This window comes from Danio rerio, chromosome 15 (genome assembly GCF_052040795.2).
Source record: "Danio rerio strain M-AB ecotype USA chromosome 15, GRCz13ab, whole genome shotgun sequence".
In the NCBI taxonomy this organism is placed as follows: Eukaryota; Metazoa; Chordata; class Actinopteri; order Cypriniformes; family Danionidae; genus Danio; species Danio rerio.
In genome coordinates, this window is record NC_141035.1 from 18,542,340 (window position 1) to 18,556,425 (window position 14,086).

The 14,086-nt window shown below is 34.4% G+C and overlaps 1 protein-coding gene and 1 long non-coding RNA gene across 17 annotated transcripts in view; one reads left to right on the plus strand and one right to left on the minus strand.

The window, feature by feature from the left end:
* Positions 1 to 14,086, plus strand: part of LOC137487733 (uncharacterized) — a 753,637-nt gene that overhangs the window by 591,874 nt on the left and 147,677 nt on the right. The window lies entirely within an intron of this gene.
* synrg (synergin, gamma) overlaps positions 1 to 14,086 on the minus strand; it is a 96,286-nt gene that overhangs the window by 5,689 nt on the left and 76,511 nt on the right. For 3 of the 16 annotated variants that reach the window (XM_087283824.1, XM_087283818.1, XM_087283813.1), the window contains 3 exons: positions 13,455 to 13,493; positions 2,125 to 2,157; positions 1,964 to 2,023 (listed from right to left, as the gene is read on the minus strand). The exons of 3 other annotated variants lie outside the window; for them this stretch is intronic. In XM_087283824.1, coding sequence (XP_087139950.1) covers positions 1,964 to 2,023; positions 2,125 to 2,157; positions 13,455 to 13,493 — 132 coding nt within the window. The remainder of the gene's footprint in view (positions 1 to 1,963; positions 2,024 to 2,124; positions 2,158 to 13,454; positions 13,494 to 14,086) is intronic. 10 more of the 16 variants (XM_087283825.1, XM_087283820.1, XM_087283814.1 and 7 more) reach the window with 4 other exon arrangements.

A 14,086-nucleotide genomic window follows, 5' to 3' on the forward strand; every position in this document is an offset into this window, starting at 1 on the left:
CTGTTTGGAGGGTTACCAGCTAACTCTCTCAAGATTTTACAATACACCCAAAATTCTGCTGCACGTGTGTTGACACATACATCATCTCGGTTTCACATCACAAGTTACAGAATTTCTGCTGCTCTGAAAGTTCCAGTGAGCAAAGTGGCCTCCATCATCCGTAAGTGGAAGATGTTTGGAATCAACAGGACTCTTCCTAGAGCTGGCCGGCCATCTAAGCATCTAAGAGTGATCGGGGAGAAGGGCCTTAGTCAAGGAAGTGACCAATAACCCAATGGTCACCCTTACTGAGCTCCAGCGTTGTTCTGTGGAGAGAGAGGAGAAACTTACAGAAGGACAACCATCTGTGCAGCAATCCACCAATCAGGTCTCTATGGTAGAGTGGCCAGACGGAAGCCACTCCCTGCCTGGAATTTGCCAAAAGGCATCTGAAGGACTCTCAGATCATAAAAAAAAACAAAATTCTCTGGTCTGACAGAACTCTTTGGAGTGAATGCCAGGTGATATGTTTGGAGAAAACCAGGCACTGCTCATCACCGGGCTAATACTATCCCTACAGTGAAGCATGGTGGTGGGAGCATCATGCTGTGGGGATGTTCCAGAAACTGGAAACCTAGTCAGTACAGAGGGAAAGATGAATGCAGCAATGTACAGAGACATCCTAAATAAAAACCTGCATCAGAGAGCTCTTGACCTCGGCCTGTGGCGGCGGTTCATCTTCCAGCAGGACAGTGACCCAAAGCACACTGCCAAAATATCAATGGAGTGGCTTCACAGCAACTCGGTGAATGTCCTTGAGTGGCCCAGCCAGACCTAAACCCTATTGAACATCTCTGGAGAGATCTAAAAAATATACGTACATATATGTATACGTACAAATATACGTAAATATATGTACACTGTCACTTCCCATCCAACCTGATAGAGCTTGAGAGGTACTGCTAAGAGGAATGGGCAAAAATTCCCAAGGACAGGTGTGCCAAGCTTGTGGCATCATATTCAAAAAGACTTGAAGCTGTAATTGTTGCCAAAGGTGCATCAACAAAGTATTGAGCAAAGGCTGTGCTTATGTACATGTGATTTTTCAGGTTTTTTTTATTTGTAATACATTTGCAACAATCTCAAAAAATCTTTTTTCACATTGCAATTATAGGGTATTGTGTGTAGAATTTTGAGGATGTACATTTTAATCAATTTTGGAATAAGGCTGTAATATAAATAAATGTGGAAAATGTGAAGGGCTATGAATACTTTCGGGATGCACTGTACAATGACTTAATTGCACCTCAGAAAATGAAGACGAAATGCAATAAACACTGCTGTACTTTAGGAAACGTGAGAGAGACAGTTCTGGAGGTAATAGTACTGAACCACTCTGATGACAGACTTTGGCTAAAGGATTTTAAAATGACCAAAACAACATCTCAGATGGTTTGCAATGTGGTCGGCCAATTGGTATGTCTATTAATGCAATCCAATCTTTTGTCATTACATGACTCTTAAAACAAGATGACTTTTTTGGTGTTCACACTGGAATTTCTTTGATAAATGTGGTTTCATCGTAGTTTATGTGCACTTTTTCTTATCGGATAAGAAGTTTTTGTTTTGTTAAGTGCATTTTTAAAATTTGTGTTCATCTTATAAGTATTTTTAAGCAGTATTGCAAAAAGCTTATAAAAATAGGTGGACAGAAGCATAGCTACTGTCAGTCAGTCCCCTCACTTATGCACTTCCATACTCTCACACTTTCGGCTTGTAGTGCAGTGATGTGCCTGTCTGAGAAGACATTTGAACAACACATTGTGAAGAAATGATTGATCCCATGGTATGTACGTGTGTGTGTTTGAGTATATTGCACAGAGGAGTGGCAGCTGCAGCATAAGAGCGTTTTCTCTCCTCTCTGCCTGCTACAGATGAACAGGTGGCTCAGAGCCTCTGAAAAGGTCATCCTAATTCAACTGACCTTGTTTAGCTGGCAGAAAGGGTAATTACTATCTGATTGCAAACACACAGTGCATCCTACCTGCAAAGATGACAACACTTGTTACCACAGCGTCTGAAGGCCAGTGACGGACGCTTCAGCTCTAGCTACATTCACTCAAGTGAAAAACATGGAATATTTACCCTTAATTTGGAGCGAGTGTCTTTTGTCAGTGCCTGCAAGTAGCACAAACAGGTCAGCATCAGCATTAGTACAGAGTCTTTTCTTCTTTTCTTTTGGTTAATGAGCAAAACCACAGCCCCAGAGACCCATAGTGGAAGAGGTGGAGTTAAAATATAAAACAAGAAAGGGCAACTGTGGATATGAAAAATAATGAGATGTAACTATCATTAAAAGTTTGAGATATGTAAAGAAGCACCAACAATGTTCATTCAAAAGTTTGGGTTGGCATAATGTTTGGAAAATCTCTTACTGTAAAAATAGAGGTATTGTAAAATAACCGTTTTCTTATTCAGTGTTAGATGCTATTCCCGTATTGCTGTAATGTAATGCAGCTACACTGGGATCTCCATAAAAATGCTGCACAGACCGGTCATTTTTTTCATAGCTTTCAAATTACGAATATATGTAGCACATATCAACAGAATGAAACAGACATAAGATTACAAACTGTAAATTGTGAGCACTTGCACCCGTTTTTTAGTCCCTTAAAACCCTCATGTCTTGTCAGAACTCGGCGATGTTTACATCTACCTTTTGGATATTCCTCAATAATGTAGTCATTAGTGATGGCCTTGTAGCTCATAAGTGTTTGCTTTCATGTTTGGTTTAATTTTTTTAAGATTAATATTTGCTGGGAAATCTATTTGTTCACTTCTGCTATTTGTACTTTGACTTTCCATTTGAATTTATACTTTAATTGCATTCAAACTGTAGATTACAATAGAAACTTTATGAAAAGCATGCAAATGTACTGACAGTTATATGTACCATAGATTGTTATTTATAAAAATACAAATTTAATTCATGTGTAAAACTAAAATATCACATATAAAGATATGTGAATAAAGCAATGTTTCCATCCAAAGAGTCAAAGAGAACAAAATCAACACTTCCTGGTTAACTGGTATGGAGTCAATCTAGGGCCATATATACTTGCAAAATAAAAGAAAGTTTTGCAAACAAAAAATAAAGTACTGAGCAAAAATAATAATAATAAAATAAATAAATAAATAAATGCAAATCTCCAAAAATTGCAAAGCAAAAATTAATTTGAGAAATAAAACAATTTGCTGAACAACAAAAAAAAGAAAAGAACTGCAAATAAAAATCAAGCAGTGCAATAAAAAAAAAGCTAAAATATTAGCAAAAAAATAAAATAAATAAATAAAATAAACTATATCTATTTGCTAAACACTTTTATAGCATTGCATTTACAAAACATGTCCATTCGATTGCAATGCTCATTTAGATTTTCTTTTCAGTCAACCGTAAGTTTACGATGCTGTTTTCACTTTGCACGTTTCTGCACGTTTCACCTTGTGGCCCTGATTTGATAAGTGGGCAGAGTCAAGTGAACTTGGGCGCTTAAGTCAGGCCCGGACCTGCCTCCATTTAAGCTATGTAGTTTGTGTTTTTTTGGTACTGTTTGATTTTTATTTGCAGTTTTTTTTTTTTTTTTTGTTGCAAAATTAATTTTTATTTCGCAAAATTTGAGGTTTATTTTTTTCCTCAATACTTTATTTTTTGTTAGCAAAGATTTATTTTATTTTGCAGGTATATATGACCCTAGATTGACTCCATAAACTGGTGCCAAATATCAAAAGTAAAAAAGTAATATGATGTGGTGGGAGAAGCTGTGTTAATCTTCTCTTTATTTAATAAATGACTTCGCCTCAGAAGATAAATGCCGACACGCAATGAACATGTGGTTGCGTTTGAAGGCGTGAGACACAGAGCACAGATGCTTTTGATTCTGGAGGTTATCAATAATATAATATCACTAATACTTAAAGGGTTAAAGCATTTTAGAAAGGCCACAACAACATTTCAGATGTTTTACAGTGTGCTCAGCCTGCTGGTTTATCCATTCACATACATTTTTATGATCACATGATCTCATAACAAAATCACATGACCTTTTTAATGTGCATATACTGGAATTTGTTCAGTGAAAGTGTTTCCCTTGTAATTTATCTGCATTTCTTATCAAACAAAAAGTTTATCCTTCGCACATATGGTTTCTGTGCATTTTCAAAACTTATGTGCATCTTGGCGTTTCCATCAACCATTTTTATGCGCATAAAAATAAGTGGGTGGAAACACAGCTAATGATGTTACCATTCTGCACAAATCCATAAATTTTTCCTTTCTGGCTGTTGTTTCTGTGAAGAAATACAGTAGAAGCACAGTCTAGGTTTCATGTTGATTGTTAATGCTGTATTTCATTGCGCAACAAATATCTGAGGTTTTTTTTGGCTAAAAAAGAGAAATTACTTAGTCAGGACATGGCGGTCAGCGAGAGATAGGAATGATTTGCCCGCCAGTGGGATGTTCCCCTTAATGCCTAATGATGTGACATCATTTGAAAACACCAGCCAGCTATTACTGCTGTCTTCGGTGTTGCAGTATCCTTTAGAAATCATTGCAGTATTCTGTTTTTTGGACTAACAATTGTATTGCATCAATTAAGTGTAAAGCAAAAAAAAAAAAAAAAATAGAAAAGAAAATGAAAGAAGAAAAAAATCATTTGAAATTGACACTTTTTGTTACAAAAAGTCCATCCTTGCAAAAAAAAAATGATAATTTAAAAAAACAATTATAATTAATTCCTTTCATACCCAAACATTTGAATGGATACATACTGTGTACACGCATATGCAATGCATTGTATATGCACTATGCAGTAATGCGAAAAAATATATATATATTTAAGTATTACATATCCAATTTAAGCTGTAGAAGTATAATTAACAATGCCTCCAATGATTCGTTCACTACGCAACTCTCCTTGATTATTCCAAGATTGTGGAAACATTGGCATAAACGCAAAATGAACTATGCAGTTTTGAGTGTGTGCATGCTTGCGTGTGAAAAAGTCCAATTAATTAGCACCAAGTGTATTATATAGCTAGTTTGTTCACCAACCATTCATTATGAGAGGACGATTCAAAAAACTTCACAACATCAGAGTATTGCTTTCACTGTGTTTCAACTACGTATTTTGGACAATGCATAATTACAAAAGAGACCAATTACCCGCTAAATATTAATAATTTATTTTTTTTGAGAGCTGAACATTCTGTGCTCGTGCTAAATTGAAACAGCTTTTGTATTACATCCTGTAAACGGTACACTGTGCTAATCAATGACTTGCATTCTTGCAGGCGAGGCTCAAATACAAGCCAATCCCGATGGCCTCCTTTTAACTGCTGCTTGTTGTTTGTTCACATTAGCTGGAGTCTGCTGTGCTACAGGTGCTTGACTTAAATAACCTGGCATCTATTCTCATTTCAGCATGAAAGCCATCTAACAGACCAAGAGCTTTTAATAGGATGCTGTATTTGGCTGATATTTTGTATTATATTCAGGGAAGTTTATAATCTTAACTGTTCTATTTTAAAATGGTTGCCCCCAAATTTGTAATTTACATTTGGAAATTAAAGATAATACTTGCACATTATACAGACAGTAGTCAACATTTGAAGTGGACCAAAAATGTTTTTCAAAATTGTCCTGAGACAAGAATGGGTGTTGATCAATAGTTCTAGTACAAATTTGATGAAATGCAATGATCCACTTCAAACAATAACCACTGTGATTTGTCATAAATTATGTTTATTATTATAAATTAGAAATTATGTGTATATATTTTATACGTAGTGAAAAACATGCCAAATATGAGACGCAGTTAAAGTTAAAGGGTTAAAAAATGTTTATGCCATCTTAAATTTCTGGTTAATAATGCATATAGAGTCTTTGAAAGTATAGTATTTTCTTATAGAATGAAGTGCTGAGACGATTACAAATATGCAATTTACAGGTTGGTATGGTGAAGCAAAGAAAGGCTGTGTAGCTTTCTAAACGCTGGATGGTGCTACATATGTATAAAGAAGATATTTAGCATGAAATTGACTAGTTTGTTTGGGAAATCGGATGGAAAACGAGTATTTTGTAGTTCAGTTTGATGATACTGGCACTGCAGAAACCTTTACAGAGATCACTAAGAACGTTGTTTGGCTACAAAAGGGTTCTGAACAACAAAACAGAGCTGGAAGTGGCTGATCTTTACATAAAAATTAAAAAATAAAACAAACATAAAAATGCCACTTTATAACATGCATAAAGGCTAAAATTAATTGGACAACATTTTGTGAAATACAATTGCACTTAAAACGGCAGAAATCTCATGTATTAATTGCTTTTTAATTGCCAGTCAAACAGGCAGAAATTAATTTAAAGATATTTGGTGAAATATAACTACTTAAATGTGCTATATGTTACATTTTTTTCATGCATTAATGTATCATTTGCTTTTTCTGTATCGCCAATCTATGAACTGCTAGTAATGAGGCTTAAAAAATTTGACATTTTTCATAGTCAAATGTTGTCTATGCAAGCCTAATATTTATGAGATGTTTTCGGTGGAAAAAAAATCAAAGAGATTTCATGTTAGAAGAGTCTCTAAGGAGAGCATGTAAACGAGAAAAACCACTGATTTAACAAAGCTCAGGATAATGCGCAAATAGATCAATATCTCTATCATTTTGAACTTGTGGTTTCTGACATCTAAAGATAGCCCCTTTAATATGTATTTTTTGAGCTGTCTAATGAAAATATTCAAAATAATATATAAAAAAAGATATTTTAGATAAAACTGAAAAAATCTGTCATGGTTTACTAGCCCTTGTTTCAAACCTGTTTGACTTTTTTCTTCTTCTGAACACAAAAAAATTAATTTGGAAAAAGGTAAAAAACCTGTGACTTACTTGTAGAATTTGGTATTATTTCCACCTACTACAGAAGTCAGTGGTAACAAGTTTTCAGCTTTTTTTAAAACACCATCTTTAACGTTCAGAAGAAGAAAGAAAGTCATGAAGGTTTGAAATCTCTTGAGTAAATAGCGAGTGAACTTTCATTTTGGGTGAACTGTCCCTTTAAGAAAATATTAAGCAACACAGTACAAGAATTATATGTAAAATATCAAGTGAAACTAAAATTCAGGGTAACACATTAGTTTAAGAAAAAATTACACCATTTACTATTGGCTTAATACCTGCCTATTATTAAGATATCCAGTAAACTGTTTATTAGCAGTTATAAAGTATGATCTCCCTGATCATTCCTGATCCTACCTAATACCATAACAACTACTTTACTAACTATTAATAAGCAGTCAATTAGTACTTTATTTAGCTAAAAGTCTTAGTTAAGGATTTGTTATTAGTGTTAATTTTACATTAAAATGTGACCACATTCATTATTAACATTGACATGGCATAACACTTTAGTTTAGATCACAATTCATGCTATTAACTGGCTTATTACTTGCCAATAATTAAGATATTAACTTTTAATTAATAGTTTTAATTGCTCTGAGTTAAAGTCCATCCGTATGTTACAGTAGGACCCTCATTATGCATCAATGGTCCAAAATCTCCCGCTCAAAACTTTGCCATGAAACCATTGGTCAGTAGAGAATGGGTGTGACTTGACCCATAGTTAAAACCCATCTTCTCCCCAAAATCTGGGCAGAAAGGTCCCAGCTAAAAGATCTCCACAGATGTGCCCCTGAGGGGGTTTCTGTACCCACATGACCCGCCTGAGTGCACGTTTCTTATTTTCCGGCATATTAAACTCAGTTTAAAGTTTGCGTCTCGCGTAACCTCCGATCTGCGTCGCAAGCTCCACGCATGAAGAAATTATTTCTTGTTGTTTTGTTTTGTACGTTTGTTTTTTATTTGTTAGACTAGTCAATAAATCATGCTATAACCACGTTGGATTGTCTTTGTTTTGCCTTACAGAAAAGGTAAATTTAACGATAAAGCCTTGCTACAAGCTTTACAAAAACCAGTTGACCAAAACTTCGAAACTATTCATCTACTTTACAAGTAGTAGTCATAATTCCCTTTCTAAATAAATAAATAAATAGAGTCTGATCAGACAAGCGGGCAAAGTCATTGTTATATTTATTATGTTTAATCAATTATTATTAATATAATTTATTATGTTTATATAACTATAATTCTGAATATTAATAATCAATAATAACATGTTATTATTGATCATTAATATTCATAAACTGAGCTAATTTCACTACAGTTACTGTTTAATTGTAGTTTTTAAGTACCTTATTCTGCATCCCTAATCCTACCCAAAACCTAAACCCAACTTCTACCTTACTAATAATAAGCAGTTAATAAATAGTTTATTAAGCTAGAGGTGTTAGTTAATGGTTTGTTTTATACTGTAAATTGTGACCTAAATTAAAGTGTTACCCCTAATCATACCAAAACCTTAACACAACTTCTACCTTACTAACTATTAATATACAGTTAATTAGGGGTTTATTAAGCTAATGGTGTCTTGAATGGTCTCTTAATATCATAAATTGTGACCCTTATCATAAATATCATAAATTGAGCCCTAAACTTTACAATATATATAGACAGTTATTTTCAACTGTACAAACATTTCCCTATTTTGACTGTATTTTTGAACAAATAAATGCACCCCAAGTGAGCATTTCTTTTAAAAACACCAAACTCCAAACTTCCGACTCATCCTCATCGTGCATATTCAGATTTCTAAAACAAATAGTAGTGTAATGTAATGCAAAAACACTGTTGCCCAATCTTGTGGTCAAATCCAGTTAGTACTGTAAATGCAGAAGCATTGCAATCCTCCCTAGAAGGAACAAAATCTGAACAACACCACCTGAATCATCAGCACCCCAGTGAAAATCTCCACCTGTAGACCCCACACATCCACCTTCAAAACCATCTCCATCCAAAAACCCTGATTTCAATCATCCCAGACACAAAACAGGCAATTAAAAAGCGTGTTATTAATTGAATGTCAGGAGCAGATGGAAACGGCTCCATGAATCTGCCGCAGATATTATATTAGCACCTGTGTTTAAGCTCACAGTGACTGATGGCTGAGCAGCATCTGCTCCTCACACATACATCCCATGATTCCTTGCTGTTCTGAGACCCTCCTTCTCCCTATGAGGAGTGTTTACCCGCGATTACATCAGCAAACCTTGACCGCTGTGTGTGTGTGTGTGTGTGTGTGTCCGTGTTAATGTGAGGGAGATTGAGGAGGGCTTCAGTGAGACCAGGAATCTTAATGAGCTGATTGGTCATTATGTGTTAATGAGGTGACTGGCAATGTGATGAACACGTGTTCAGACTGGTGCAGGACCGGATTGTGCTTATGAAAAGAAGAATTAAAGGAATAGTTCACCAAAAATATAAAACAATTATAGCATCGTTTACTCACTGTAATGGGGATCTATGAGTACTTAGCATTTTATTATAGTAAACTAAAACTAAAGCAAAATAAAGGTTTTTATTACTTGAAACAAAATAAACTGCAACTAAAATAATAAATAAATAATAAATACTGTAAAAAAAAACAACAACATTTATTATCATTATTAAATTTTATTCAAAATCTAGTTTACTGGTATATTAAACAAAGTAAACTGAATAATACAAATAAAAATAAGATATACGTGACTGTGTCCTTGCAGTTTCCTTTGCATAAATTTAGGTACATTTTCATAATAGATTTACAGCGAAGGAAACATTTTTTTATATAAAGATTGGAATAAAATTAAAAAAAAAAATTTACAGTACATGCACACTATAAAAGCTACTAATGCAAGCTGTAATTCACTTAAATTGGCCCACCAATTTGAATGCGCGAATGCTCTGTTATCTCTCCCTCCTCTGGTCACATATCAGATCTGTTACTCTGATTTGTTCTGGAACCTTGCAATTTACAAAGAAGCACTGCATATTTATAAAAAACAATAACTAAATATCTTAAAATGACAAAAAAGGGACTTTAAAATTGCATTAACAAAGAAACTACCAATTAAAAATGATCTACAAAGGAACAAATTAATCAGATTTATAAAATTAGTTTTCTTGTTAAATTGTAACATAAAAAATTGTAAATAAACAAATATATATTAAATAAAGTTTAAGCCAGAATTATTAGCCCCCCTGTTTATTTTTTTCCCCAATTTCTGTTTAATGGAGAGAAGATTTTTTTCAACACATTTCTAAACATAATAGTTTTAATAATTCATTTTTAAAACTAATTTATTTTATCTTTGTCTTTTTTTATCTCCATCTAACAAAATTACTTACAATATTGGTCAAAAAATGAGTAGCCCAAACTTATATGTTATAGAAAAATATGAAATAAAAATTAAAATAAAGAGCAAAATTCAAGAAAAACAAAAATTTGGTTGAAATTTACCTAGTTTGTATTCCCCTCCCCAACATTTCACATACATTTTAATGTATCATCTTTCTATTTCTAAAGGCGCTTGGTGACTAAAATATTACTTTAATAGATATTTCCATTTAATAAATGTGTTTTGCTCGAATGCACCCAAATATATGACCTATATTCACAGAGAAATGGATAAAAATATTCATTTTTAAAAAGATGTGAACCTAGTTATGCTGAGCACTGTAAAAAATAAATAAATTGGGGGAAAAATATACAAGGGGGATAATAATTCAGGGGGGCTAATTCTGACTTCAACTGTGTGTGTGTGTGTGTGTGTGTGTGTGTGTGTGTGTGTGTGTGTGTGTGTGTGTGTGTGTGTGTGTGCGCGTGTGTGTGTATACACACACATTCATGCATATGTAAGATGTGTTTGCAATTAATGAATTAAATAAAAAAATAAAAATAAAGTGAAAAAATTTATAGCTATGAATTTTATATATTTTAATAAAACAATTTTAATAAAACTAAATCGATTTTTTTTGCAATTGGTCTAGAAAATAGCAGTTTAAACATTCTGCGGTATATAAGAGAAACAATAAATAATAGGGATGGGAAGATTAATCGATATGTATCGATACGCGGTCATGCGCGTGCACGATGCGAGTGCATCGGTTGAGCAGCAGAGGATGAATGAAATTTTGGAAGCAAATCGAGATGCATCGGTTTTTGCGAGATGCATCGGTTTTTCCGAGATACAGCTTATTTTTTTAATATAGAATGTATTTTTACACTACAACTCAGTGTATCAGGTGTGTGCGGATGAAGCTAGTGGTGCGCCCTCAGAAAGCGCGAGAAGCAAAACAAACATTTTATTCCTCACTGAGTTTTAAATCTAAAGTATGGCAACATTATGGATTTAAGGATGGACGACTTGACAGGACAGATGCAATTTGCAAAATGTGCCGCGCATCTATAAAATACGCGGGCAGTACGAGTAATCTGAAATCTCACTTGAAGCGGCGCCACGGTGTTGTTGTGAAAGCATCTTCCAGTGTCCTACATCCCCGGCTTTCGCACTGCCTGAACTGTAGCTACCAGCTCCAAAAGTGGTGAGAAAAGCATTGCAAGTTTTTTTTCCATGCGCAACAGTTTTGTGCGCTCTATGCCAATAACGGATGTTATTGCATTGTTCATCTGCTGGGCCGGAGCAAGCTGAACTGCTGCTCTAGGCAGAGGACGATCACGCCGCCCTCAACCCCAATGTGAAAACGAAAGTGACCGGTTATGAAAATGAAGTGACGTGTCGCGGACCTCTATTTTTCCGCCCTATGCGCGGATATAACTGAGGACGCGCGGGTGTCGCGGACCTCTATTCTGCCGCCCTATGCGCGGATATAACTGGGTGTTGCGGACGCCGCCCTCTCTATACTGCCGCACTAGGCGGTTTTAAACACCTCCTCCTGTTAATTTTTATTTAATTATAATAATAATAATATTAATAATAATAATGATAAAAATAATGGGTGTCACAGTGGCACAGTGGGTAGTTTGACCACCTCACAGCAAGAAGATTTCTGGTTTGTTATATTTTTATTACCCTGTTGTTTACAGTGACAGTGATGTTTCAACGCAGCTTAACACTGCTAGTTCACCACCTTAAGTTTTGAATAATCAGTGGCAAAATATATCTTTGTAAAACTTGTTTTCATAGTTGAAAAGTTAAATCACAATTCTTGTTGTGCAATGCTCAACCTTTATGTTGAAAGAGTGCAAATATATATAATTAAATATATATTGCACTTATACATTCTGTTTATCTTGAAAATACTTAAATAATATGTGCTATATTATCTAAAATGGCCCTCTACTGTAAACTGACACTCTGGCTCTGAGAGAAAAGCCAGTTTGTAAAAAAAGTCTTGGTTTTGCTTGGTTAATAAATAATCAAACTCATTCAATGGCACAGCATCCTCTTTCACATAATCTCATAAACTTGATTTAATTAGTTAGTGCTGAATTATCGCATCGTATCGTGATATGGGTGTGAATCGTATCGTGTCGCATCGCAGTATGTCACAAATGTATCGCTAATATATCGGATCGTATTCTTTGTATCGAGATGCGTATCGGATCGGCATTATAGCTTAGATGCCCAACCCTAATAAATAAATAACTTAAATTGCATTAACAAAGAAAATATACATTTAAAATGGACAAAACCACAAATTAATCAGGTTTATAATATTTGATTTCTAGCTAAATTGTTACATAAAAATGTTTATGTGTATAAATACACATTTAATAGAACAAACTCATACACTGAAAAAAAAAATTCTGCAAAACTGTTGCAAACAAATTATATGGGTTGAATTTAAACAAACAAATGAAATGTAGTAATGTTCAACTTAATTTGTTTGTTTAAATTAAGCCCAAATAAATTGCTCACAAGCACTTATGTTAACAAATGTTGTAAATCCATAATTTTTGAATTTTTTTTCCCAGTGTAGAAACAAATAGAACAACTAATAAAACCAAATGTTGCTTAAAACTTCTGCTAAGCATCTTTCATCTCGCATGGAAGACAAACAAAAAGGATTTGGATTCAAATGAGAATGAATAAATGACATAATTTTCACATTTCTGTGTAAACTATTCCCATAATATGATGTTTTCAACCCTTCCGGAAAGGCCAAAATGACAAACACATCACTCTTTAGCCTCTGGCCTTTAGATTGACTTGCCACTTTAGAAAGACAAGCTGGACATGAAAGATTCCAGTAAATGTGGAGAAAATGGGAGTTAGGAGCTTGTAGCCAAATTAAAGAGCTAAAGATACTGAAATGAAAGCATGGCCTTGACCGAGCGTCTGTAGATTGAGATGCGTGAGTCAGAGAGACGCCTCTGAGAGCTGTTTTTGGCAGTCTGAAAGAAAGCGAGAGGCGAGAGGTGAGTTCTGGTCATTTTGGCAGCACAACCCGACGGCGTTTGCCTGTCTGACCCCTGAAAACAAGCTGCAAATTGGAGTTGAGGCAGAAAATCCTACTCTTTTAAACAGGCGTCCAAAAGTGTTCTCGTCTTTCTTCTGCAAAATTGTGAAAATCAAAGGAACAGTCAGGAGGGATGTTTTTTTTCTGTTTGTTTTGTGCACTGGGAAACTTAAATGAATCATCTGTTCAATCATTTAAAGCAATAGTTCAACTGAACATTTTCTATGCAATTACAATGAAAGTGGACTGGAGCTTTCAGGTTTAAAAGCAATATAAAAGCACAAGCATCAGAAAAGTAGTTCAATGTTTTTAACCACATCTATGTTTGCCAATTTAAAACAAAATAGACTAATGATCTTCCTTTACTCTTCAGTTCTTAACCACTAGTAGATCAGGATCATTATATCTGAAGTTAAAGCTATTAAAAACATTTTTGGTAAACAAAAATAAAGCTAAAATGAACGTTATAATACAAACATTTAATACATTATTTAATGATATGTATGAACGCTTTATTTAACCATTGTGTGCTGTTGAGGATGTTTTTTTATCCACTCTGGGGTGATTTTGAGGCCTAATTAGGCCACAACTTTCTCTAAGTTTCAGCAAATTGAATGATTTTTGGTGACAAGTCTTATTTTGACACATATTTTGAGAACTTCGGAATTCTTCAAACAATTACAGTTGT